This window comes from Meriones unguiculatus, chromosome 4 (genome assembly GCF_030254825.1).
Source record: "Meriones unguiculatus strain TT.TT164.6M chromosome 4, Bangor_MerUng_6.1, whole genome shotgun sequence".
Taxonomy (NCBI): Eukaryota; Metazoa; Chordata; class Mammalia; order Rodentia; family Muridae; genus Meriones; species Meriones unguiculatus.
In genome coordinates this window covers 26,318,100-26,341,704 of record NC_083352.1, presented here as the reverse complement: position 1 = coordinate 26,341,704, position 23,605 = coordinate 26,318,100, and the positions used below count along the sequence as shown (strand labels likewise).

Below are 23,605 nucleotides of genomic sequence, written 5' to 3'. Positions count from 1 at the left end.
GTATAAAACACTGCAAGGATCAGGACTAGGTACCATCCTGGCTTGAGCAGAATGGCCAGTTAGTAACACACACACTCAGTATTGTGCCCTTAAGGGGTGAGCCTGTGTCTAAGAAGCAACGCTTGGTATAGAGAGTCTGCTGAGAAGCAGTAAGAACAAAATGAAGAGCTTAGATGACCAAAGGATCCTGTATTTTTCTGTAGCTGTGTGTGCATGTTTGTGTGTGCAGTGTTGTGTGCACGCTTGGACACTAGAGGATGATGGCTTCTGCAGTGGTCTTCTTCCCGAGACAGGGTCTTCAGTAAACCTGAAGCTTGCTGTTCAGGTAGACTGCTTGGCTACTTGTTTTATCTTAATATTTTAAAAATTTCTTGTTGTTGTCTATGTGTGGATGGGTGTTTTGCATATTGTATACCCACAGAGGCCAGAAGAGGGAATCGGATTCCCCAGAACTGGAATTAGAGATGGCTGTGAGCTGCCAGATAGGTGCTAAGAACTGAACCTGGGTTAATTGAGCCAGTGCCTCTTAACTGCCGAGCCGTCTCTCCAGCTCCTAGCCTTTATTATAGAGATAGGGTCTTATTGTGCAGCCCTGGCTTGCCTAGAGCTGGCTATGTGTAGACCAGGCTGGCCCCGCTTCACAGAATTCCTTCAGCCACCACATCTGGCCATATTAGCATTCTTAACTAAGTTGCCTGGCCAGTTACAATGTAAACTACTAATTTCTTGGTCCAAGGATATACCACGTAGCTGGTGTCTTATCTTGGGCTACCATGGCATTGATAACATAGTATAGGAGGACCAGACATTTCCTTCTCACTGTGTGAGAGGTTTTCAAGTGCAAGGTCAAGGTGCCAACCTGTTTGAGTGCTGATGAGAGTCTGATCCTGACTGCCTTCTCACTGGGTGCTCAGATGCTACACTGAAAGCAAGTACCTGTCTCTTCTTAGGGCACACATCCTTTCACAGGGTCCTGAGCCCATGGCCTCAGCGAAGCCTTACTACTTCCAGCCATTTTAGGAATGGGCTTTAGCGTAGGAATTTAAGGAGGTTACAAATAACATAACATTTGTGCCTGTTTTACTCAGAAAGAATTTAATTTTTCAAAAAGGCTCCTGTTTTTTTACATGAATAGTCATATCATTAATCATTCAATTCAATTAAAATTATAATACCAAATTCCTAAAAGTGTAAAAAAATGTCTAGAATACAACTTTTTAAAGGATATTTTCAGTAACTAAAGTGTTTCTGCTCTAAGAATGACATTGGTAGTAAGATTCAAAGTATAAATAACATATATAAACAGTTAAAATATTTAGTTCAATATGCAGACTAGAAAATTCGAAAGCAGACTAATTTGAAGTGTATTTTTCTTTTGTAACTCTGACTTAATGTTTGTATCGCAATACGATACACTACTCTTGTATACCATAAAAACAAACTGCTTTTTGGGGTCCCAGTACCTGAGGGCAGTGAGTGGGAAGGCTGTAATTGAAGCCTCTACCACTGACACCCTTAAACTGCTGCATTTACCACAGGAATAGATCCCAGAATATCAAGGATGTCACAACTGTGGGAATCTTGAGGTGGCAGCATTTTTCCCCTGTCCTAGACCTTCACAACTTCACAGCAGCTTAAGGAAGCACCTGGTTCCCTGGCATCCACTTACCATGGCTACCACTATAGCTCGTGTAAAGGGAGTAGGCTCTGCGTGTCCTCGCAGATCACCAGTCATTGCAATGTGAATTTGTCTTTTAAAAAAACAATTTATCTGTCTATTGTATGTTGAGAACTTTTGTAAGATTTATTTTTATTCTTATTATGTATATGTGTATGCCTGTGTGTGCAGGTGCCTGTGGAGCCAGAAGAGGCCATGGGATCCTCAGGAGCTGGAGTTTATGGGTGGTTCGGAGCCCTCTGGTGTGGTGTGCTAGGAAGTGACCTGGGGTTCTGGAAGAGCAGCAAATACTCTTCACTGCTGAGCCATTTCCCCAGCCCACCCCCGCCCGCATTGCTTAGAACTTTGATGGTTGGGTAGGAAAGCCTAAGACTGCAGATACTAATTACAAGAAGAAATGCCCGGCTGGGGATATGATGCCAGTGCAGCATTTGTTTAGTACCCAGCATCATGAATTTGCTTCCTAGCACCACGTGAGAAGGGGGAAAGGCCAACCTAACACAGCAGCTATCCTAACACACGAAATAAGAGTGAAAAGGTAGTTATGTGAGTTTGGGGAGTGTGAAGGTCTCTCTTCTTAAAACACAAAATTTCAGGGTACCCTCACTAAGCACTGAGAAGCTGTAGCTGTACCTTGAGAACACATCAGTGTCTCTTTTCTCTCTTTCTCTCCCCCCTTCAAACTCTGTAAGAGGAGGCTAGAAAATGGTTTCTGTTCATATAGTTGACTCCTTTCACTGATTCTGTACTCTAAGGTTAAAAAGAAAGATCCAAACTGGTTGCTGGTTGAAGAGTCTGTTTGGGATTTCCGTGATCATGGTGTTATCATTGAATTAAGTTGGCATTCAGAGCTCTGCTGTCCCACAAGTCACCCTGCGGAATCCTCCTTCTTTGCTCGTTTTCTTTATCTTCATAATCCATACATGTAAAATACAGTCTTTATATCTTCACTTCAAGAATACTTTTAAAGTTACCTTTCTAACATTACCAGGGTTTGAATCTAGGCCTTCTCCATGCTAGTCTGGTGTTTCACCACAGAGATAGATCACCAGCAATCCTTTTATGGTTGGATGGGGGGTCTTGCTAAGTTACTGAGGCTGGCCTTGAACTTGTAGGCCTTGTGCCTCCATGACACACTTTGAATTTAAGGTAGTTGAAATAGAGAATACTTGTTTTATAAGGCATCTTATAGTCCTAGAACTTTGAATTCAGATATTTGCATTCTTTCCTAAAGATGAGGCTGTAAACTATCAGCCACCTTGTTTTCACTTAATGGAGCTCATCCGAGTTGACAGACACTCACCAGGGAAGAGACTCTTAAGTGACAGCTGGTCCAGTCTGTCAGTGCAGTTGAGACCTTCTCAGGGAATAACACCAACAGGTTGTTCTTAAAAGGGGGTTTTCCTGGCTGTGGTTTGTTTTTTGAGGATTCTGGAGAAATCCTGCTGTGGGGAAAAAAGTAAAATAAAACTTGCTCTCCATGTTCAGTTTTCTTGCTCTTCCTTGTCCTGTACTTCTAGGCAACTTCTATTATTAAAAAGCCCAACATTTCTGGGGTGCTCATTCTAATGGTATGGTCTCACTGTTGGTGTGGTTCATTGTAATGACCTGAGAATCTGAGCGCTGACATACTTAAAACCAACGAGATCCTTGCCACTCAGTCATACCTGTCCATTTCTGAAGATCCTTTATGAATCTGAGCTTCCAGTCAACGAAGGAGAAGTAATGCAAAATGAGAATGATGTTAGTCTTTTCTGGGTTTGATCTACCCCCACCTCCCTACTGTTATCTCCTGTTCCTGGCTTCTTCATTTGTCCTATGGTGGTAATCATACTTTCAAGCCCAGGTCACTTCCTGTTAGCCAGTTAATACACACACACACACACACACACACACTCTTTGTAATATTCTTTGTGGTGATCTGTAAGAGTTAAGAAACTTCAAGGATGCTGATCATCATAATTGTACTACTTAAAAAGACAGGGCTCAGCAGTAGGATGTACTTATTTCCAGGGATGCATGCCCATATTGATTCTCTGGCTTTTAATCATCTAAGTATCAGTGTCTCAAAGAGCTTCTTAAAGCTTTCCATCATAGCAGATTCATCGTGTCTTTGTTGATAGAAATTTAATAAAGCTCTGATTATATGTTTGTTGTGTTTGCCTAGGAATTTTGACTTAATGGCTGGTGTAGTATTTTATTTGTATCAGAAAAGCACTGATCTGTCTTAACCAAACAATAGATCCAAATGAAATATTCTTTGATAAAATGGAACAAGAATTGAAATACTTAAATAATCATTTATAGGCAGTGAGTAAATAATTAGGATACAGCCAACAACAGAAAATACTGTACAGCCATTACAAAGAGTAAGACAGACTTCTCTGTAATAACATTAGGAAGAAAAAAACAAGTCACAGAAAAATATAATGCAGTTCTGTTGGTGTGACAAAAAGTAGAGAAAACACACTATCAGGCACAGGAAGTCTCCAAGGACCCTTGAGCAGCTGTAACTGTGATTACCTCTGGGAAAGGCCGTGCTGGGCTGCAGAATAAATGATACAGCTGGTTATGTTTTCTGTACTGCCTGAATTTTACATAGAATATATTAATCTATATGTTTAAAAGGGATTCTACTCTGGAGAGAATGATTAATGTAAAGAATTTGATAATTTGAGACCAGCTGGCATTGCAAAAATATATGTGATATTTTCACTTTTGAAGCCAGACTTAAAAGGACATGATTTTATAGATCAAAAAGGTTGAATTTTCAGGCTTTGTATTTGTTTTTATATATACGGAGCTTTTCTAAGACAGAGTTTAAAGGTAAGATAATATCTGAACTCACTCATAGACTGATGGAAAGAAATATCATTGCACACTGATGGATCATGTGTAGTCTTCCCACTGAAGCGAATGTTTAGCCTTAAAGTTGTGTTCCTGGCAGAATTCTGTAAACTGGGGAGTAATAGGTGAGAGGTGTTGTTAAGGAGTTCATTCGAAGGAGGAAAGTTAAGTTGCAACTTATAAGCAATACCAATGTAGCCACAAACTATTTTAGGAAGGGGATAGGCAAAAGGCGTCTTCAATAGGGCAGTATTGAAGATACTGCAGCAAAAATCAGGGTGCATGAGGACTGTTTTGCGTTTGAGGAAATTACAGGACATAGTAACCACAGTAATTGTGATTTTTGCAAACCAGTTTTGCAGGAACAACCATAAAATCTCAATATTGACGTCAGCATTAGATTATGAGAGCTATTTTGTTACATTTGATAGTAACTTGGAAGTCTGAAAGAAAAGTGCCATAAAGTTTAGAGGCACTTGTGAAGTGTGTGAAAGTGAATTGTCACTGTCTTCAATTTGCTGTAGAATGTTTTTGGGGAGGGAGGGGCCTTTGTCAAAAGAGATTACAAGCTTGTGGAACAATGTCTTGCTAACCAGTGATTATTAAAACATTGGAAACAAATGTTGTAGGTATTTTATATTTCTTTAAACTTGTTTAAACTTTATTTTACAAAATCATTTTGTAGTTGGAACTGTAGAGAAAGATTCTGGAGGAAGAATTCAAACAATATCTTATGTTGTTGAATGTATGGAGCTAAGAAAGGCTGCGCTTAAGTCTTTGGAAGAACTGAAGCATTAGATGATAAAATGGGCAGCGTTCATTGTCTTGAACTAACTCATAATAGGTAGTCTTCCAACGTACTAAAGTAATGGATCTTATTTGGAATGCAAGTGCATATAAGGATACACACGAGTACACACACACCCACACACACACACACACTAACTCCTACTCTTTCTGGCTTTGGGTTCTCAACCTTGCTAATGCTGCAGCCCTTTAATACAGTTCCTCATCTTGTGACCCCCAAATATAAAATTATTTTTGTTGCTACTTCTTTTTTTTTTTAAGACCCTGAATAATCTTTTAGCCAATGTAGCTCATGCCTTAGATGTACAAAAAGGAATTAATGCTCAACTAAAAGGAGGCTTGTTGCTACTTCTTAACTGTAATTTTGCTACTGTTAGGAACCGTAATGTAATGTATATAGTATATCTGATATGTGACCCCTGAGGAAGGGTCATTCAACAGTATCTCCTCCCAGCCCCACTTCCCGCCCCCAGGTTGAGAACCAACCACTGTTCTAGATACCAAGAAGTTTGACCAGTGTTAAATCTGCCTGGCACCCTGACAGCAGTGAGTATCCTACAGTCAGGGCAGTCCTGGACAGAGCAAAACAAGCTGGTCACCAATGCTTGGAAAATTCTAGAGGATCTGATATAGACCACACTGAATTCTCATCTTAAAGAAAATATGAACAGGGTATATGCAGTATAAACAGCTCCATGGTGACTTACATCGTAGCCTCACAGTTTGGGTCTTATTCTTTCCTGGAAAATACATCAAATATCACATATGCCCCTGTTGAAATGTCAATGAACTCCATTATTGCCCTGACAAAACAAATACAACATAGGTAGGAAGGGCTTAATTTAGCTCACAATTCCAGGGCACAGTCCATCACTGAGGTCAAGATTGCTGGGAACGTGAAGCAGCTGGCCATAGCCACAGTTCAGACAGAATGCATGCATGGATGCCAGTGCTCAGCTTGCTCAGCCCATCAGTCAGGTCCCAGCTGATAAAAATGATGCTGTCTACATTCAGAGCATGTCATAAAATGATACCATAACATGTTGAGCCCTTTACATTCAGTAATCTTAGCCCTAGTCACCACCGTGGCTCTGCTTCCCTTTCATTATTCTTTCCAAACTAGGCATTGTTGTATCTTTCACTGCCTGAGTCATGTTACCAGTGCTACAAGTTCTTAAAAGCTTTTGAAATTCCTTAACTCCATCTTTTCATAGGCAGTTTATTTCTGGCATTCTCTCATTTGTAATCTGATCAATTATGGAATCTCTTCATTTATCTTAGCTATATAAATAAACTAAGCGTATTAGCTCTTTGAGGCATTGTAAATAATTTACTCAAAGAATTCTTAAAAATCTGAAAAATAAACTATTTTTTCTTACATTTTGTTTACATAAACTATTAAAATAAGTATATATAGTCACTTACTTTGAGAGTTGTTCATTTTTGGAAATGGAAAATACTGAATCAACTATAAACAAATAAAGCTGTGTAAAAGACATTAGAAAAAAAGAAATTTCTTCTTTTTTTTTGTTTATAGTCAATTAAATTACCACCCTTTCCACAAAGTAGTAAATGTCAGGTTTGCACCAACAGCTTACCAGCTTACTGAGTAGTCGTCTTTAGCAGTGCTGTCTCTGGAGGGAGCTTCCCCATTCAGAAGCCGTGTATACTGGGACATCTGGTGGAGCAATGTAGTTTCTCCTTGTTGCTAGAAGTCACGGGGAATGGATAAAGTGCTTTGTCTTTTTGGTCTTCAGTAAAGCGTCTTCAACTAATTCCTCAGGGATGCCTTACAATCTTTCCCACTAAAAGTTTGAAAGTTAGATGATTATGTTTCCAGTTATTTAGCATGACCATTCCTTTGGCATGACCATTTGTTAGTGTAATAAGAATGGTTCATGCTGGAAAGGAAGAGAGAAGAAGCAACATAGTAGGTAGAGCTTAATAATCAAAGAAAGGCCTTGAGGACCAATAAGGGACTTAGATGGAGTCTGTTAGCCAGTTCTGTGCTGCTATAAGCTGCTGCTGAGTTTCATATAAAGAGAAGTGTGCTTGGTTTATAATTCTTGTGGTTGGAAGGTCCACATTGTATGATGCCAGCATCTGGCAAAGGCCCCTTGCTCTATCACAGCAGGAGTGAGTGAGTGTATGTTTGTGTGTCTGTGTCTGAGAAGGGAGGGAGACTGGGAGGAAAAATTACCTGGGGAGAGAAGCAAGAGAGGGAGTTAAGCAGGACTTGCTTTGCAGAAAGAAGCTCCCTTTTGCAGTGTCAACCCAGTGCCTCATGAGCCTTAACTCTTCCTGGAGAACAGCAGGCCCTGACACCTGAACACTCTGACGTTAGTTACATGAATTCTGTTTGATTTGGACAAACCTGAATCAAACCATCGCAGTGATGCTGGAAATAGACTTCTCTTTCCAGGAAAGAGAATTGTCCCTCATGTAGTTATAAGCTGAGTGAAGACCAAAAGCTATGTATATATATTTTTTAACCTGAAGAAATGATGAGCTTTTCTTTGTCTTTTCAGTCTACTCCATTACACCTGGCAGCAGGCTACAACAGAGTTCGGATAGTTCAGCTGCTTCTGCAGCACGGTGCTGACGTTCACGCGAAAGACAAAGGGTAGGTGCAGCCTGTGTCGCCATTTAAAGAATCCATGGGTGGATAATTATGTCATTTTCTTTGCGGGGGGGGGGGGGGGGAGTGAGACAGCGTCTCTCTGTGTAGCCTTGGCTATCCTGGACTTGCTTTGTAGACCAGGCTGGCTTCAAACTCACAGAGATCTGGCTGCCTCTACTTCCCGAGTGCCGGGATCATAGCCGTGCACCACCACAAACAGCTATTATGCTATTTTCGTCGTCTGATAGCCTGAAGGTTTTAGCTCCAAAGGAAGTCATATAACCCATTCATTAAGAATGTTCACATGGGGCTGGAGAGATGGCCCAGTGGTTCAGAGCACTGGCTTTGATTCCAGAAGCCTAGGGTTTGATTCCTAGCACCCCACATGGGAGCTCACACACACTATCTCCAACTCATTTCACAGGATTCAGTGCCTTCTTCTGGCCTCTAAAGACACCAGGTACAAAAACATGCAATATAGACATTCATGTAGGCAAAACACCCATACACAATTAATATAAATTTAAGAATAATGGTCCCAGGTTTGACCTCAGATCTTATTTAATGTACCTGCTATAGATTTCTCATAATCATCTGTTGCACCAATTTAATTTTATCGCAATTCTATTTGAAATTATTTTTCCCAGTTAAACCCACTTTCATCTCTTAAATTTCATTTCAGAAAGGTCTAAAAGTACTGAAAATTGGGGTAATCTAGTGTAGTAGCTATTAAGAGAATCTCCTTGTATTAAAAAAACTATCGTAATGAGTAAACAACTTTTTAATTTAGACATTTTTTTAAAATGTACTTAAGATAATTCAGTCTAGATGATCCTTATAAATATCAGTACAGGAAGGAATAGAATAGATCGCAAACAAAAATGTATGTCATTGTGAGTTGATAAATATCGGCAGCTTACCGATGTCTTTCTAGTTTCTAATGATCACGGTCCCACATGAAAGCTGACATTTCTTGTTATCTGGCCTTAAGATCACAAGAATAATTGACCTACCCAGGTGAGGCAGATTAGGTTAGAAATCTGTGATTGACAGCATAAAGAAGCAATACCCTAGGGGAAGATTTCTTTCTTTCAGCTCACATTCATGTCAGGAAGCACAGAAATGAACTCCATACTTGAGATAATTACGAGAAAGAGAATCTATCCATTTCAAATCTGCCCCCTTCCATGCTGTCTCTTGCCTCCTGTGAATGGCGTGTCACCTCCTGGGCCTGGTGCCCTTGTACACCTGTTTTCTCATGTGTGTCTAAGAACAGATGGGTGTATAATGGTCAGTCATCAAGAGAAGCACACAGCAGAAAAGGATGGCTTTTAACCTCGCTTGGGAAGGGCATTCTGATGGGAAAGTTATAGTACATTTAATTCTTATACTGGACAGTATCACAAAAGTGGATTAAAATAGGACTAGCTCGGTTTCCTGCCAGTTGGCATATCTGTTACACATATTACTACTTGTTTATTACTATGTTGGTCTTTCTTTTAATTCTTCTTCTCATGGATAGTTTTTTATTATTTCCATGGCTCATGTATAAAGAAAACTGCTAAAGGTATAGACACGAGCTGTACTTTTGAGTTCTTTTCATAAAGTCTTAAAATGCTTTTAAAAAAATTGAACTTAGTAAGTTTTTAGCAATTCACAACCATATGGCTGTGTTTGAAATTTCATTTTCTTTTTGTTCAGCGGACTTGTACCTCTTCATAATGCATGCTCATATGGACACTATGAGGTCACAGAACTGCTGTTAAAGGTAAGAGAAATACAAAATATTGAATCGTATTGGCTTGGTTTTTGTGTTTTTAACTTATTTATACTTTGTGCATTTTTTAAATAATAGTTTTTGGTATTTAAATCATATTTTATTTTTAAGACAGTAAGATAATATATACAAATATTTCCATTGCATAGAAACTTTGAACATTTAACTCAAACTTTTTATATATGAATTTTTTTAGTTTATTTATTATGAAAACTGAACGTTCAGCTAAACATTATTTAGATGATCAAGAGAAGAGAACATCCTCCACATAATGAATGACTAATACCTCTTGTAATTTAAACACCATTGCCTTAATGCTTTATATCCTGGTTGTAATTGTTTTGTGCTAGAAGTTGGGCTCATTTTTCTCTCATGAAAGGATCACTGATAATGAATTATTCCTGTTATTGGGGAAAAAAGAATTCCTGTGAAAGGACCTTGAATATTTAAGTTATTCCTGTTTTGAAGGGGAAAACAACAACAACAAATTTATACAAAACTCAAGCAAACAATCAACAAGAAAAGTCTAAGGTTAGAGCCAGCTGTGCTGTGCCATGCTACAGCAGCAGAACTCACCCATCACTGTTTGGAATTCAGGTGTTGCTGCTCTGCACGGGCAGGCCAATTGCGGTCAGAGAGCTCTGAGTTTCAGCTGCTGTTAATTCCCTTTTCTCTATCAGGAAGAGCCCTTTTCCTTCCCTATTCCTACTTGGAAGAGGCTTTTTTTCTCCCTTTAGTTTTTGGTGTTTTGAACATTTTTTGAACTATTTTTTAAAAGCTAATGTAAAACTGTTACATTCCGAAATGTATAGCTGAAATTTTCAGTGAAATTCGTTTTCTGGGTTTGCCTTCCCTTGAGGGCATGATTACTAATGTCTGCCATTCTCCTGATTCAGCACGGAGCTTGTGTTAACGCCATGGATCTGTGGCAGTTCACGCCACTCCATGAAGCTGCCTCTAAGAACCGTGTAGAAGTCTGTTCTTTGTTATTGAGCCATGGTGCTGACCCCACCTTGGTCAACTGCCATGGCAAAAGCGCTGTCGATATGGCTCCAACCCCTGAGCTCCGGGAAAGACTGACTTGTAAGTATTTGTATCCTAAATGCAACGCAGCTAGCCATAGTGGGAGTGTCTTGATTCCGCTTCCTTGCTCAGACTGTTGTCTGACTCAATGGGGTCCTCCCTTCTCACATGTGTGTACAAGCTTCTCATACTTGTACATACTTGTACATACGTGTAGTCGTATGCTTTTCTTCATGTATTAATACCACAAGAGCCTTTAACACACAGAAGCTATACATACACATCAGTACGACATGCGCTGTATATACTGTGCGCATACATACAAACATACAAACATGCACACATGTTTTTTTAAAGTCCAATTCTAATTCATTTGTCAAGGCTCCTAGTTTTTTGCTGTTTTGTTCTCTGAATTTGGGTTTTGGTGGGTTGCTTGTTTGTTTTTTCTTTTTGTGTGTTTGTTTATTTGACAGCTAAGGGCTTGAGGTCATCAACAATCATTTACTGAGTGTTTTCCTGTGTGACAGACAGTAGAAGTACAGCGTATACAGATCAAAGCAAAAGGCTCTGCACTCCCAGGACTCCTGTTCTTGTGCAGCTGGTAGTAAAAGGAGAAGCTGAACATTAACTATTTGTCTTCAAAAAGTTGCACAGTCATGTTTTAATTTATATGTGAGATGATTTGATGGTCATAATTTTCATAAATACATCACAAATATATGTGCATGTGTATATATGTGTGTGTGTATGTATATATATATAGAGAGAGAGAGAGAGACTGCAAGTAGGTTTAGATTTACAGAAAGTTTATATAGATAGCATAGAGATTCTCATCTACAGCATATCTAGGTTTTGTTATTACTGATCGTTTATATTAGTGTGATACATTTCTCACAGTTAATAACCCAATATCGACACATTATTAACTGAAGGCCACATTAACTAGATTTTCTTGGCTTTTGCCTTAAGTCCCTTCTCTGTTTGGTTCTCATTCAGGTTTTCACATTGTGTGTAGTGTTACATGCAATACTGACACACATGCAATTCTCCATGTGGGCGTTTCAGATGTAAGGTAAGCTAGGTAGCTCCCACCTGACTTTAACTTGCCAGTGGTCTGCCTTCAATCTTACATGTGGGAGTCTAATAATCAGAAACCACATGAGAAAATCTTTACTGTTACCTCATGGAAAAGAATGTTCAAAATAATGCTCACAGCATTTATCTTGAAATAGCTTCCAAGCTAATTTTTATGGAAAGAGCAGATTCCCTAAAAGTTTCATCACATGTGGAAATGAAATGTATTGTATTCATGTAGTTGGATTGGATTAGATTAGATTAGTTTTTCTCCCTGTCTGACCGAAGCCTAGTGTAATATTGTATATGCTCTATGTCCATAAACTTCAACCAGTTAATATGACTCTACTCAAAAGATATATACTGTTTTCTAGTTTCCTTTTTAAATTTTATATAATGGTCATATTTATCCCTGTCATTGTCCCTTTATTCAACTCAACATTTTATAAATTAGGAGTCTTATTAGAAGTCATGACATTATTTTATTAGGTTGTTTTATTCTATTGTAGAATTGTTTTATTCTATTTACCTAAATTGTGTAGCTTTTTTTTATAGGGAGCAGTTTCTTAGCTGTGTTCAATTTTCTTACTAGGAATTTTTATTAAATAAGATTCTACCAAGATTTATGGGGAGGGAAGGATTTAAGGTTAAGGGTCTTCTCTAGCTATACTTTTCAGTGTTAGGATTTCTGCTTTGTAATTGGCCTTCAAGTATGATTTTTTTTAAAGACAATTATACAGAAGGCTTGAGAAATGGCTCAGTGTTTAGGAGTGCTTGTGGTGCATCCACAAGAAACTGGATTTTGGTCCCAGTGCTCACCTAACCATTTGCTTTACATGTTTTACATGAGCCTGTAATGCCCAGGCTGTGAGGGAAGGAGACAGGCCAGACTGCGGCCTGTTGCCTGCCCGCCTAGGTGTGGGAAGGACTACTGTGGGCTCCAGCTCCGAGTTCAGAGAGGCCCGCAGAGGGTCAGGACCCTTCATCTGGCCTCCATGCATACCTAGGTACATATGCAGTACACACCCCAAAGAAGAAGATTATACAGGAAACAGAAATAGTGCTCACACCGTGCTGTTACTACAGCTGCATCATTCTGCGTACTTGTCCCCTTCCTGATTTTATTCTTTTTATAAAACCAATAAATGAGGTCATCTGAGTCTCATTTAAAATGCTTTTAGAAAAGTAAGCTTTTAGAATATGAAAATTGTCAGGTTTCATACTTTTATGTGTTGTTTAGTGTCTTTTAAGGTGTATAATGTCTTTGAGGGTCTAAAAAAACACCGAGGACTGGTGAGATGGCCAAGCAGTTAAGCGGACCTGATTCGAGCACTCTTGTGGGACTGGTCACAGCTGTTGTGGATTGGCTCATAACCACCTATAACTCCAGCTGCAGGGATCCATTGTCTCCCTGAGCACCCCACACAAGTACACATACCCACACACAGACACACATAAATAAAATTAATAAAGATAAAACTTTAAAAATAAATTCTTGCTATGTGGTGCTGGCACACAGCTTTAATCCCAGCTCTCAAGAAGCAAACATGGGTCTCTGAGTTCGAGGCCAGCTTGGTCTACAACATGAGTTCCCAGACAGCCAAAGGTATACAGAGAAACCCTGCTTTGAAAAATCAAGTTAGTTAGCTAGCTAATTAATTAGCTAATTCTTGTTTAGCCTTTTGTATTTAAATTTTTATAATATTTTCTTAGTTAATAGACATTCAATTTCCAGGGTTGTTGCTTTTTAATCATAACTATTCCTCAATGAAATATTTTCATTTTTAAAATCAATCTGGTCAGAAAAAATCTTCTAAGAGCACAGATAAGGAATATTTTGTATAGGAAATAGTATGCTATTTAATTGTATTACTGTGTCTTAGTTCTTCTGTCCTTAGGACTCCAGTTTCGCTATTTATTTTCCATAAGTTTGCTCGGTTTTCTTCCAAGCCACCATTCCTTCCTATACAATAGAAAGAAAAACCAAACTGCCTTTATCATGTTGGTGTTTATAGAGTGTTTGTCACTAAAGACAGTGTCACTTGCCTTCAGCTTAAATTTCTCTGAAGTGCTCACTTCAGCAAAGCTCTGCAGTTTGCTTACTCCCACTTCTGAATCACCTGCCCCTTGTAGTCATCAGGAGCCTGCTCTTTACATGTGCCTGCTATAATTCCCTGACTTTATTAGCCCCTGCTTGTAGCATTAAATCAAAATATCGAATTTTGTCACTGGTTTACCTTATTATCTCAGTTAATCTTGTGTATTGTTCCAGAAGTTTTAGTATTACACATTGAGAAATTAACAGTTAAAAGAATCATGAAATGGGGCTCCAAGATGGCTCAGCCAGTAAAAGCACTTCCCATACAAACCTGATGATATGAGTTTGATTCCCTAGACCCACTGTAGACAAAAACAAAAACAAACCAAATTCCTAAAAGTTCTCCTCTGACATCTATACACAGCTGTGCACACACATCTCTCTCTTACATACACACACACACACACACTCACACAGACACACACTTAAAGAATTTTAAATAAAAAGGTCATGTAGAAATGGTTCATTTCCTGAAGTAACCACAGCATAGTGTACAAATATTGAACTGATAACAAATGTTTATTGAGAACCTACTATGTGCCCAACTCCAACTCTATGCTAAGTGATAAAGTTGCAGTGGATGAATAGATATGACAGTGGTGCCAGACTAGATACAAGTGCTGTGATCCTAACCGAAAGTACTCAGTAATGGGTTATAGGGAGGCATGTGCAGAGTGTCCCAGCTGAGGCCTTCAATGCTGTCTGCATCCCTTTCTCTGTCTTTAGAGAGAAGGGAATGTGGTGAGGTCCTCACAGGAAAGAAGTAACAGCACAGTACCATGCAGGTACAAAAGTCCAAATGTTAGAACAGTTAAATTGGTTATGTATTAGTCTTACTTCATTTGCATGTTTTTAGAACAATTTTCAACTCTTGGTCAATAAAAATGTATAAAATAAAACCAAGTTTATAAAATAGAAAATTAAAATTAAAATCATTCTTAGGTAATTATTCTGGCAGTTCCCAAACATTTCAATTCTGTTAGGTGTTGTTATTATTTTTACTTTTTCTCTAAGCATTGTTTTCTGTTCCATGACTTAAATTTAATTCCGATGGCAGCAGGAACAGGAAGAACAGAACAGTGTAAAACATGGGAGCGCCTGTCTTTCCTCCTTAACAGTGTACAGAGATCTGTGTGTTGTTTTAGAGTTGTAGAGTGCTCCGGGTATGTTCACTGATGGCTTAGCTGCTTTTCTTTTGGTGAACATTTAGATAACTGCTTTTGTAAGTGCGTTTCTGTGTAACTTGCCATCAATTCTGAGAGTATGAAAGTCTCATTTAAGAGTATTTATATTTCAAACCTTTTTCTTAACCTGTACCTGTATTCTTTATGTAGTCACAACTTTATATTATTATTTTAGATAAGATAGAGATGCATGCAAAGTCAATAATTTTTCTGCTTAAAATATTTTTTTGAGACAATCTCACACAAGCTGGCTTCAGACTCACTTTGTAGGCCAGTCTAGCCTCTACTTGGCGCTCTTCCTACCTCAGCCCTCCAAGTGCTGGGACTACAGGTTGCACATCATACCTTCCGGAGTTGATTATAACTTATAAAACCACATGTCAACTATTGTTTCATTGGCAGATGAATTTAAAGGCCACTCTTTACTACAAGCCGCCAGAGAAGCAGACCTGGCCAAAGTTAAAAAAACTCTTGCTTTGGAAATTATTAACTTCAAGCAGCCACAGTCTCACGAAACAGCACTGGTAAGATGATGTCACCCAGATATTCCCTGGGGTCGTAATAGTGGTGCAAGATTAAATAATGCTTTTCATTTCAGAAGCTCTTTGAAATGCCAGCAATTTGCATTTTAATGTTGGTTGCACTGATTTTTAACTTCATTTTGGTCATGGTTCTTTGTGAGTGAGGGACTAGATATTTCCTCAACCATGATTTAGACCCATTTTATCTCCGTGTTCACCCAAGCTTATTGTGACAAATTACTTTTGTGCTCAGTGCTTTCATTATAATGCAAAGTGTGATATGATAGAATCTTCTCTTTGGGGTGTGCTTACTAGATAAATATTGTATCTGTTTTCTGTAGAAAATATGGTTTCATGGATATTTGCATTATGCCTTGGAATAATTGCATTCAAATAACAGAATATGTTCATGTGAGGAAATGTTAAAAATGAACTTTCAGGTCCTGACTGTATAAATTACCTTTAAAGCTCTCTTTCTTTCCACCTGGTACTCTCTCAGTACTCTCACTTATTTTGTGTCATTAAGCACGTTAAGGCATAAATGTTGAGCTGGTTAGTGTCTGCCCCTAACTTCAGAACTTAAGCATACATGGTTCTTATATCATAGACTGTTAAATATACTTCATTTAACTTTCTTCAACCTTTGTGGCTCAGAAAGGTCATTTAGCCCATTCTGCTGAAAACACCATTAAAAGATTAACCAAACTGAAGTGGGCCAATGAAATTTAAAACCATCAAGCCCAGATCAAATAACTTTAGTCTACAACATGCTAGGCCCGGAGGTCCAGAAACACAGAGTGTGATCCCCAGCTCCATAAGAATCTTGACCTGCTGCTTTGGGTATTTCATTTGTTCAGTTGTGATTAGTTTTATTTTTCAAACTATTTAGTCATCTATGTAAGATGGAGCAAAATATAACTTATATAAGTACGAGGCTAAAACATAAGGTCTCTGAGAATATCAGTTCCTTTAAACTGTTTCAAGGTGACATGTCCTCACCAATCCTGAGTAAATCAGTTGATCCTCATGAGTTCTGCCTGTGTGTCAGTGGAATAACCAAGAAACACTGACTTCTGTAGCCGACAGACTAGAGATGGCTTGAGTGATTCTATACAGAGTTCCATAGCTTTGAAAATTCAGTGTTCCAATGCCTTCAATGAAATGTATGTTTAGTATTTATTGGCTGAAGGAAAAGAAATGAAGTCTACTAATGCCTAATTGAGAATACAGTTTCACTTGGTTTGCACTCCCAATGTGTTGAAAAAGAATATGAATCATTATGCCCTGATGCATTTTGGCATTACACTGTCCCAAATAGCTCCAGCTGCTGATTTATTCAGGAGTTCACGTTTAAGTAGAATTTCGTTCTTCTTAAACTGAATTTTGTTTGTGTTATAGCACTGTGCTGTGGCCTCCTTGCATCCCAAACGAAAGCAGGTAGCAGAACTGTTACTTAGGAAAGGAGCCAATGTCAACGAAAAAAACAAGGAGTAAGTAGTTACAAGAACGCTTTTCCTTCTTCATTTGATTATTTAGTACATGTAATGTAATTCAGCCACACACACCCACATTGCCCACTCCTCCCCCTCTCACCATTGCCCACTCCACCCCTTCCAGTGTGCACCTCTTCCCTACAGGTCCCCTTCCTAGTTTCATGTCTTGCTGTTATCGTGTTTGCCTCGTCTTGGTTTTCGGTGACTCACTAAGTTTAATTAGGGTGGCTTGGATGAGCATATGCAACAGCCTGATGACACCACTAAAGAAAAGAACCCATCTGTCAACAACCATTAGCTACGGGAGAGTTGTTAGAGTAAAAGTCACAAAATTCTCTTTCCTTTTCTCCTTCCCATAGTTTCATGACCCCTTTACATGTCGCAGCTGAAAGAGCTCACAATGACGTCATGGAAGTTCTGCATAAGCATGGAGCAAAGGTAAGCCCTAAGGCAGCACAAGGCAGCCTGCTGCCTCAGAACTTGAGTCCCCAGGAAGCTCACCCTCTTCAGAAAGGACAGTTTGTGAATTTCATGTTTAAAGTCATAGGTTCTCTGAAGTTGGTTTCATTTTTTTCCTCCCACAGTTATTTCTTTGTCCTTTCCTCGTAGTCTCCTAGAAAGCAGTAGGCAGCTGACTGCTGTCTTGAAATGCAGCTCGGCTCCTCTACATTTGTTCTAGTTACTTTTCACATCACTGCAATCAGACACCTGGCAGAAAGGGCTCAAAAATGAATTTGCTCATGATCTGAGGAGGTTTGGTTAGTTAGTGGTCACTTGGCCCTATGCACTTGGGTAGAAAGCCATGAGAGTGGAAGCATGCCACACAGGAGTGCTGGTTACTTGTCAAAGACAGGAAACAGAAAGTAGGATAAGACCAGGAATAGGGCGTCTTAAAGGAGCCTTGCCATCCAATCACATCCCATCTTCTGACTTTCTCAAAACCTCTCATAGTGGTACCATTGTCAGAGAACCACACCCCCAACATGAGCGTGGTTGAGGAACACTTCCTGTCAAAACCAGGAAACCAGGTAAAGAGGGCAGGATGCTTTGTGCTGTTGGAGAGGACCTGAGATCAGTACTCAGCATCTACATCAAGTGGCCCAAAACTACCTGTAACTCCAGATAATGGGGATCCAGCACCCTCTCTGGGTGCCAGCACACACATGGCATATACCCACACAGATATATACCCATGCACATAATAAAAATAAGGCATTGTTTTAAAACATGGAAATATACATTATTTAGTGGAAGGTGGGTTGTGTAGATTGTTGTTTGGTTTTGAACCTGTGGTCTCACACATGCTAGACAAGTACTCTGCCACTCAGCTATTCACAGAAACATACACCATTTTGAAGTTACTGTATGTGTAGGAGTAATGAAGGAACTGGATGAAGGAACTGGAGCTGAGGCTGTGGACGAATGCTGCACACTGGCTTGCTCTCTGTGCCTTCCTCAGCTTGCATTTTAATACACCTCAGAACTTTACCTGCCCAGGGGTAGCACCACACAAAATGGTCTGGGCATTGCCAGATAAATCATTAATCAGGAAAGTGACCCACAGACTTGCCCACAGCCCAATCCGATGGAGGAATTTTCTAACCGAGGTTCCTTCTTCCCAGATAATGCTGGTTTTAAGTTGACAAGTGAGCAGAAATGACTTAACCAGCATAGCCCCCATCATAACTTCATAATTTAAGAACATTAAAACATAACCTTCTAACCTATTTACAAAGGTTTCCTGTTTTGTGTTTAGGTAGTTTTTGCAAAACCTTGCCTATCAGATTTTTCCATGAAAGCCTTAAAGTATAATTTAATAATCACACTAAAAACAAATACATTACTATTTAGTAAACATAGTTAATAATACTTTTCTTTGATAGGCTCCACTTGTGTATGAAATCTCCTCAACTAATAAAACCTGTTGGAATCAAGTGTCACACCTGAGCTGTGACCTCACCTCTTTACATCATAATTCCCTGGAAGATTAAAAGGTGGGGGCCTGGAGAGATGGCTCATCTCTTGCAGTGGATCTGAGTTCATTCTTAGCACTCACGTTGAGCAGCTCACAGCTGCCTCTACCTCCAGCTCCAGGAGGCCTCTGGCTCCATAGGTACCTTGCATTTGTGTGCACATTCCCACACAGAGACACATAACATACACTCAGTTAAAAATAAAATGTTGTTGGGCTGTGGTGGACACCCTTAATCCCAGCACTCGGGAGACAGGCAGGAGGGTCTCTGAATTCAAGGCCAGCCTGATCTACAGAGCAAGTTCCAGGACAGCCAGAGCTGCACAGAGAAAACCTGTCCACAAAAACAAAACAACAATAACTATATTTTCTTTGCTTAGTATTTTCTTTCCGTGATTTCTATTTGGTTTTTAAATGACCCATGATTTTCGTACGATCTAGTAGCACCTTCTGAACAAGTACTTGACAGAAACCACACAAGGGAGGAAAAGTGTATTTTGCTCAGCGTTCAGAGGTTCAGTCTGTTGTGGCAGGAGAGCGTGCTGGAGTAGCCCCGTCATGCCACACAGGAAGCAGAGTAGAGCACTAACAAGATACAAGCACATAGGACACACCCCTAGTGACCTGCTCCTCCTGTCAACCCATGGCTTTCCACAGTTCCAGCTCCTAGTAGCCTCCAGATTTTGAATCAGTGGATTAACACATTCCCTTATAATCTAGTCATCTGTAGAAAAGTGCCCACAGACACACCTACAAGTTTGCTTTACTGATTATTAACTACTTAGTCATTTGCTTAGTACAGTTAAGTTCACAATCAAATTGGCTATCATGACTTATAAATCCGTGGCTTAAGAATTGTTAGCACTGTTCAGTATGTAACCTTAAATGAAGCATTTTCTTTTTTTGGAGGCTGTTTCAAACTTTAGTAAAAAATAATCTATTTAACATTGAATGTTAAATATTTGTAGTGGTTGAGGAAGTTAGGATTTGGTCTCAAACCATTTTAGGGGGTTCTTGGGGCTGTGAAACCAAAGGATTCAGGGAGAGAACGGAGGCGGGGCAGATCTGTTGCTTTGTTTGGTGGTGGTTTTGTTGCTCATTTGTTTGGGGGAGAGTTCACCACGCACTCCTCGCCAGCTTAGAAACTGCTGTGTGAGCAGGACGGCCCTCAGACTTATGAGGTTCCTTCTGTGCGTGCCTCCCTGAGAATAATCAGGGAGTATAGAGTATAGAGTAATCCCAGAGGTGGCCCGGTACTCTTCCTGAGGCCCTGAGTTGCCATTGCCCACATCAGGTGGCTTACAACTGCCCGTACCCCAAGCTCCAAGGGAATCTGATACTGTGTAGGCACCTGCATTTATATGCATATAGCCCTCCATACACATAATTAAATTAATGAAAATGTTTAAAATAGCGGAGAAAGCCTGTTTACTATTTTCTCGGTCTGTTACACATTAGTTCTCCAAGTGGGCTGTATAAACAGACTATCAACAAATTGTTCTAGGCTTTTCTCTTTATCTCATTTTCTCTTTATCTCATTTATCTCATTTACTCATACTTTTTTACTTCAACTTGATTGCTCGATAAAGTACTTCATGGGTAGTCTTTGGTAGATAATATTTCTTAGAGTTTGAGGAAAGGACTATAATATCCTTTCCTAATTTAAAAATATATACTTGTTAAAATAAATGCTTTTTCATTGCATTGCTGTCTTACACTTTGTGGATATAAAATATTCTAAGATCTTTGTGGTTATGTACATATTGATGAATATTGATGAATATTAATTTATTCAATAAATAAAGTTATGTGGAAAGTAAAAAATCAAATTTCTAAGATATCAAAACAAGGACTCCCTTAAATGAATATGTAAATATCTCATATGTATAGAAAGTAGAATATAAAATTTCAGTATATGACCAACTCCAATGTTTTCAGGCAGTCCTTATGAAATGGAACATTTTAAACTAAGTTTCAAAAATCCCTGTTATAAATTAGTTCTTAGAATCATTGGTACATTGTAAATTTTACTCGTTGTTGAGACATGAAGTTTTCCAGAGTGTGTGAATGAGTGAGGGGTTATGAATGGCCATCTGCCACAGCACTCAGTTCCACCAGCCTTCCTCTCAGAAAACACGGTGTTCTTTGTTCTGTTGATCTCCTTCAACCCCAGAAGTGAAGGTGCTTGTTCTTAGATTTACAGAAAACTTTTACATCCTTCTCTTCAGCCCATAACACTTGTTTGCTGAAGGATTTGCCTTTATTTGAGGGTCTAGAGCCATTAATTTGAGAGCTTAACTTGGTAAAATCTATTTAGAAGAATAGCTCTCAAACCATATTTGTATTTACATGACTTGACAAGCTAAATTGGAGTTCATTGTTAGTAATTTTAAAGCTGTATAATTGAGTATGTCTCATCTAATTTCCAGAAAAGTGTGAGTAATTAGGATGTTTGTGTTTCTGGGTGTATTCTTCTAAAATGAAGTAACATTCACACAAAACCTCTAGTTTGCCATCTTATGTTTTCCATTGAGAAGTAAATACAACACTTCTTTTCTGTTATTATGTACAAAGTCTTTTTTTTTTTCCTGCTGGAAAATTGAATTAAATTATGATAACCATATCACGGTGAATTTTGTGAAAACCATTAAAAATGTAAATAAACCTTTATGTGAACAAGTACCACAGTTTTACAAATACTGATGAAGAACCGGAAACAGAGAAACCATTTCTCTTACATCCTGACCTTTAACTGGTGTGGGAGGTACAAAATGTCTTGAACAACGAGCTTCTATCTGAGATTTTGCTATTATTCCATGATTAGGACCTTTTAAGAAGACAGTCCATATTTTCAACATTAGTTGAACTTAATGAAAAATTACCCCAGTGGTGTAGTAAGTGCTTATGTATGGAGTCAGGGCATGTGTTCAGAAAGGGAGTTAGTTAGGGGGGACTTGGAGAGGGAATCTCTAAAAGCAGCATGTAGAGTTGAGAATAGACTCTGATCTGTCTAGAGTAACAGGTGTTTACTAGAACATTCTAAAATACTAGGCTAGTTAGGTTTGAACAAATTATGAATGTGACCCAAAAGCTGAAGTTTTAGTCAGTGCTAGATTACTTTCTACTATATACAGTTGTAAAGGTTTAAAAATGAAACATTGAACCCTCAGGGCAGTTCTCAGTCAAATGTGTTTATAATTAAGGTGTCTGTTGCAGATGTATATCCATGGCCTGAAAGTAAATCTCCAGTGCTTCAAAATCAAAACTTTCGAATTCTCAACATCACACAGATAGAAAATTCCACACCCAAACTCATGTAATATACCACAGGCACAGCACAGGCATGCAAAAACTGAGTTGCCTTCAGCTTATGTGTGCAGATCATTTACGAAACAAATTAAGTTTGTATTTAGATGCATGTCCTTTTTCTAAGATATTATTTATTTGTGAATACTCCCAAACATAAAAGAATTTGAAATTGGAAACACTTCTGATTAGGGATACTCAACCAGAATTTAAGGCGTTCCCTAAAATGAAAAGAAAATGTAATGAACTACATTGCTAGTCTTTTGCATCTATGTCTGTTGTCTGAGCATGATCAGGGCTGTTCATTCTGAGGTGTTTGGTGAGTATCTCCAGTGTGACAAACAGTGAACACTGGGTAAGAATCCCAGCCCTCGCAGACTTTTTTTTTTTCTTTGAGTGGAGTGGTAGAAAGGTTATTCAGGAAAGTCAAGGGTGTTTTGTGGATTTTTTCCTCCCAAGACTCACTATTTCTGTAGTACAGCACCAGTGAGTAAAAGGTATTGACTATCAGTTACATTTTCCAAAAGTTTCATAGCAGACTCTGAGAGCAGATTTGCTACAGTGTGAAAGAATGCCCAGTTTCACACGAACCCCCAATGCTTTTCCAGATGAATGCACTCGACAGCCTTGGTCAGACTGCACTGCACAGAGCCGCCTTAGCGGGCCACCTGCAGACCTGCCGCCTCCTGCTGAGCTACGGCTCTGACCCCTCCATCATCTCCCTGCAAGGCTTCACAGCAGCGCAGATGGGGAACGAAGCTGTGCAGCAGATTCTGAGTGGTGAGTTACGTGGCCTGCCTCCACTTCCCCAGTCCTCTCCACAAGCAGACTGTGCTTCCATTTTCAAGTAGCTTCTTTGGCTATTGACCTGAATGTGTTCTTTACCTTCCCTTGCTTATGGCTTAGCCATAGTCTCCCTGTCTGTTTTGTGATGGCATGAAGAGTTGTCAGGAGAAGAGGTCTATGCCATTTTTAGGTTGGTTGGTTGGTTGAAATTGAAAATAGGGCACAAGCTAAAATTATGGCAGCTATACAGTCTGTCAAATGGAGAAAAAGTTAAATTTCTATAGTAAAGACCTTTAATTGTTCTTACATGTATAGTAAGTGGTCTGACTACTTCTTGTCATTCTTAACTATTCTGCTTTTGCTAATTTAAATGTAATTATCATCTTTTGGTGAATTTCACAGTTTATGCCCACTACAGT

General features: G+C 39.1%; 1 protein-coding gene across 1 annotated transcript in view; it reads left to right on the top strand.

Annotated features, from left to right (window-relative positions):
* Positions 1-23,605, top strand: part of Tnks (tankyrase) — a 161,092-nt gene that overhangs the window by 99,480 nt on the left and 38,007 nt on the right. The window contains exons 6-12 of the mRNA XM_060381612.1: positions 7,861-7,955; positions 9,654-9,720; positions 10,626-10,812; positions 15,511-15,632; positions 17,028-17,119; positions 17,482-17,560; positions 23,009-23,180. Of these exons, the coding sequence (XP_060237595.1) occupies positions 7,861-7,955; positions 9,654-9,720; positions 10,626-10,812; positions 15,511-15,632; positions 17,028-17,119; positions 17,482-17,560; positions 23,009-23,180 (814 nt within the window). The remainder of the gene's footprint in view (positions 1-7,860; positions 7,956-9,653; positions 9,721-10,625; positions 10,813-15,510; positions 15,633-17,027; positions 17,120-17,481; positions 17,561-23,008; positions 23,181-23,605) is intronic.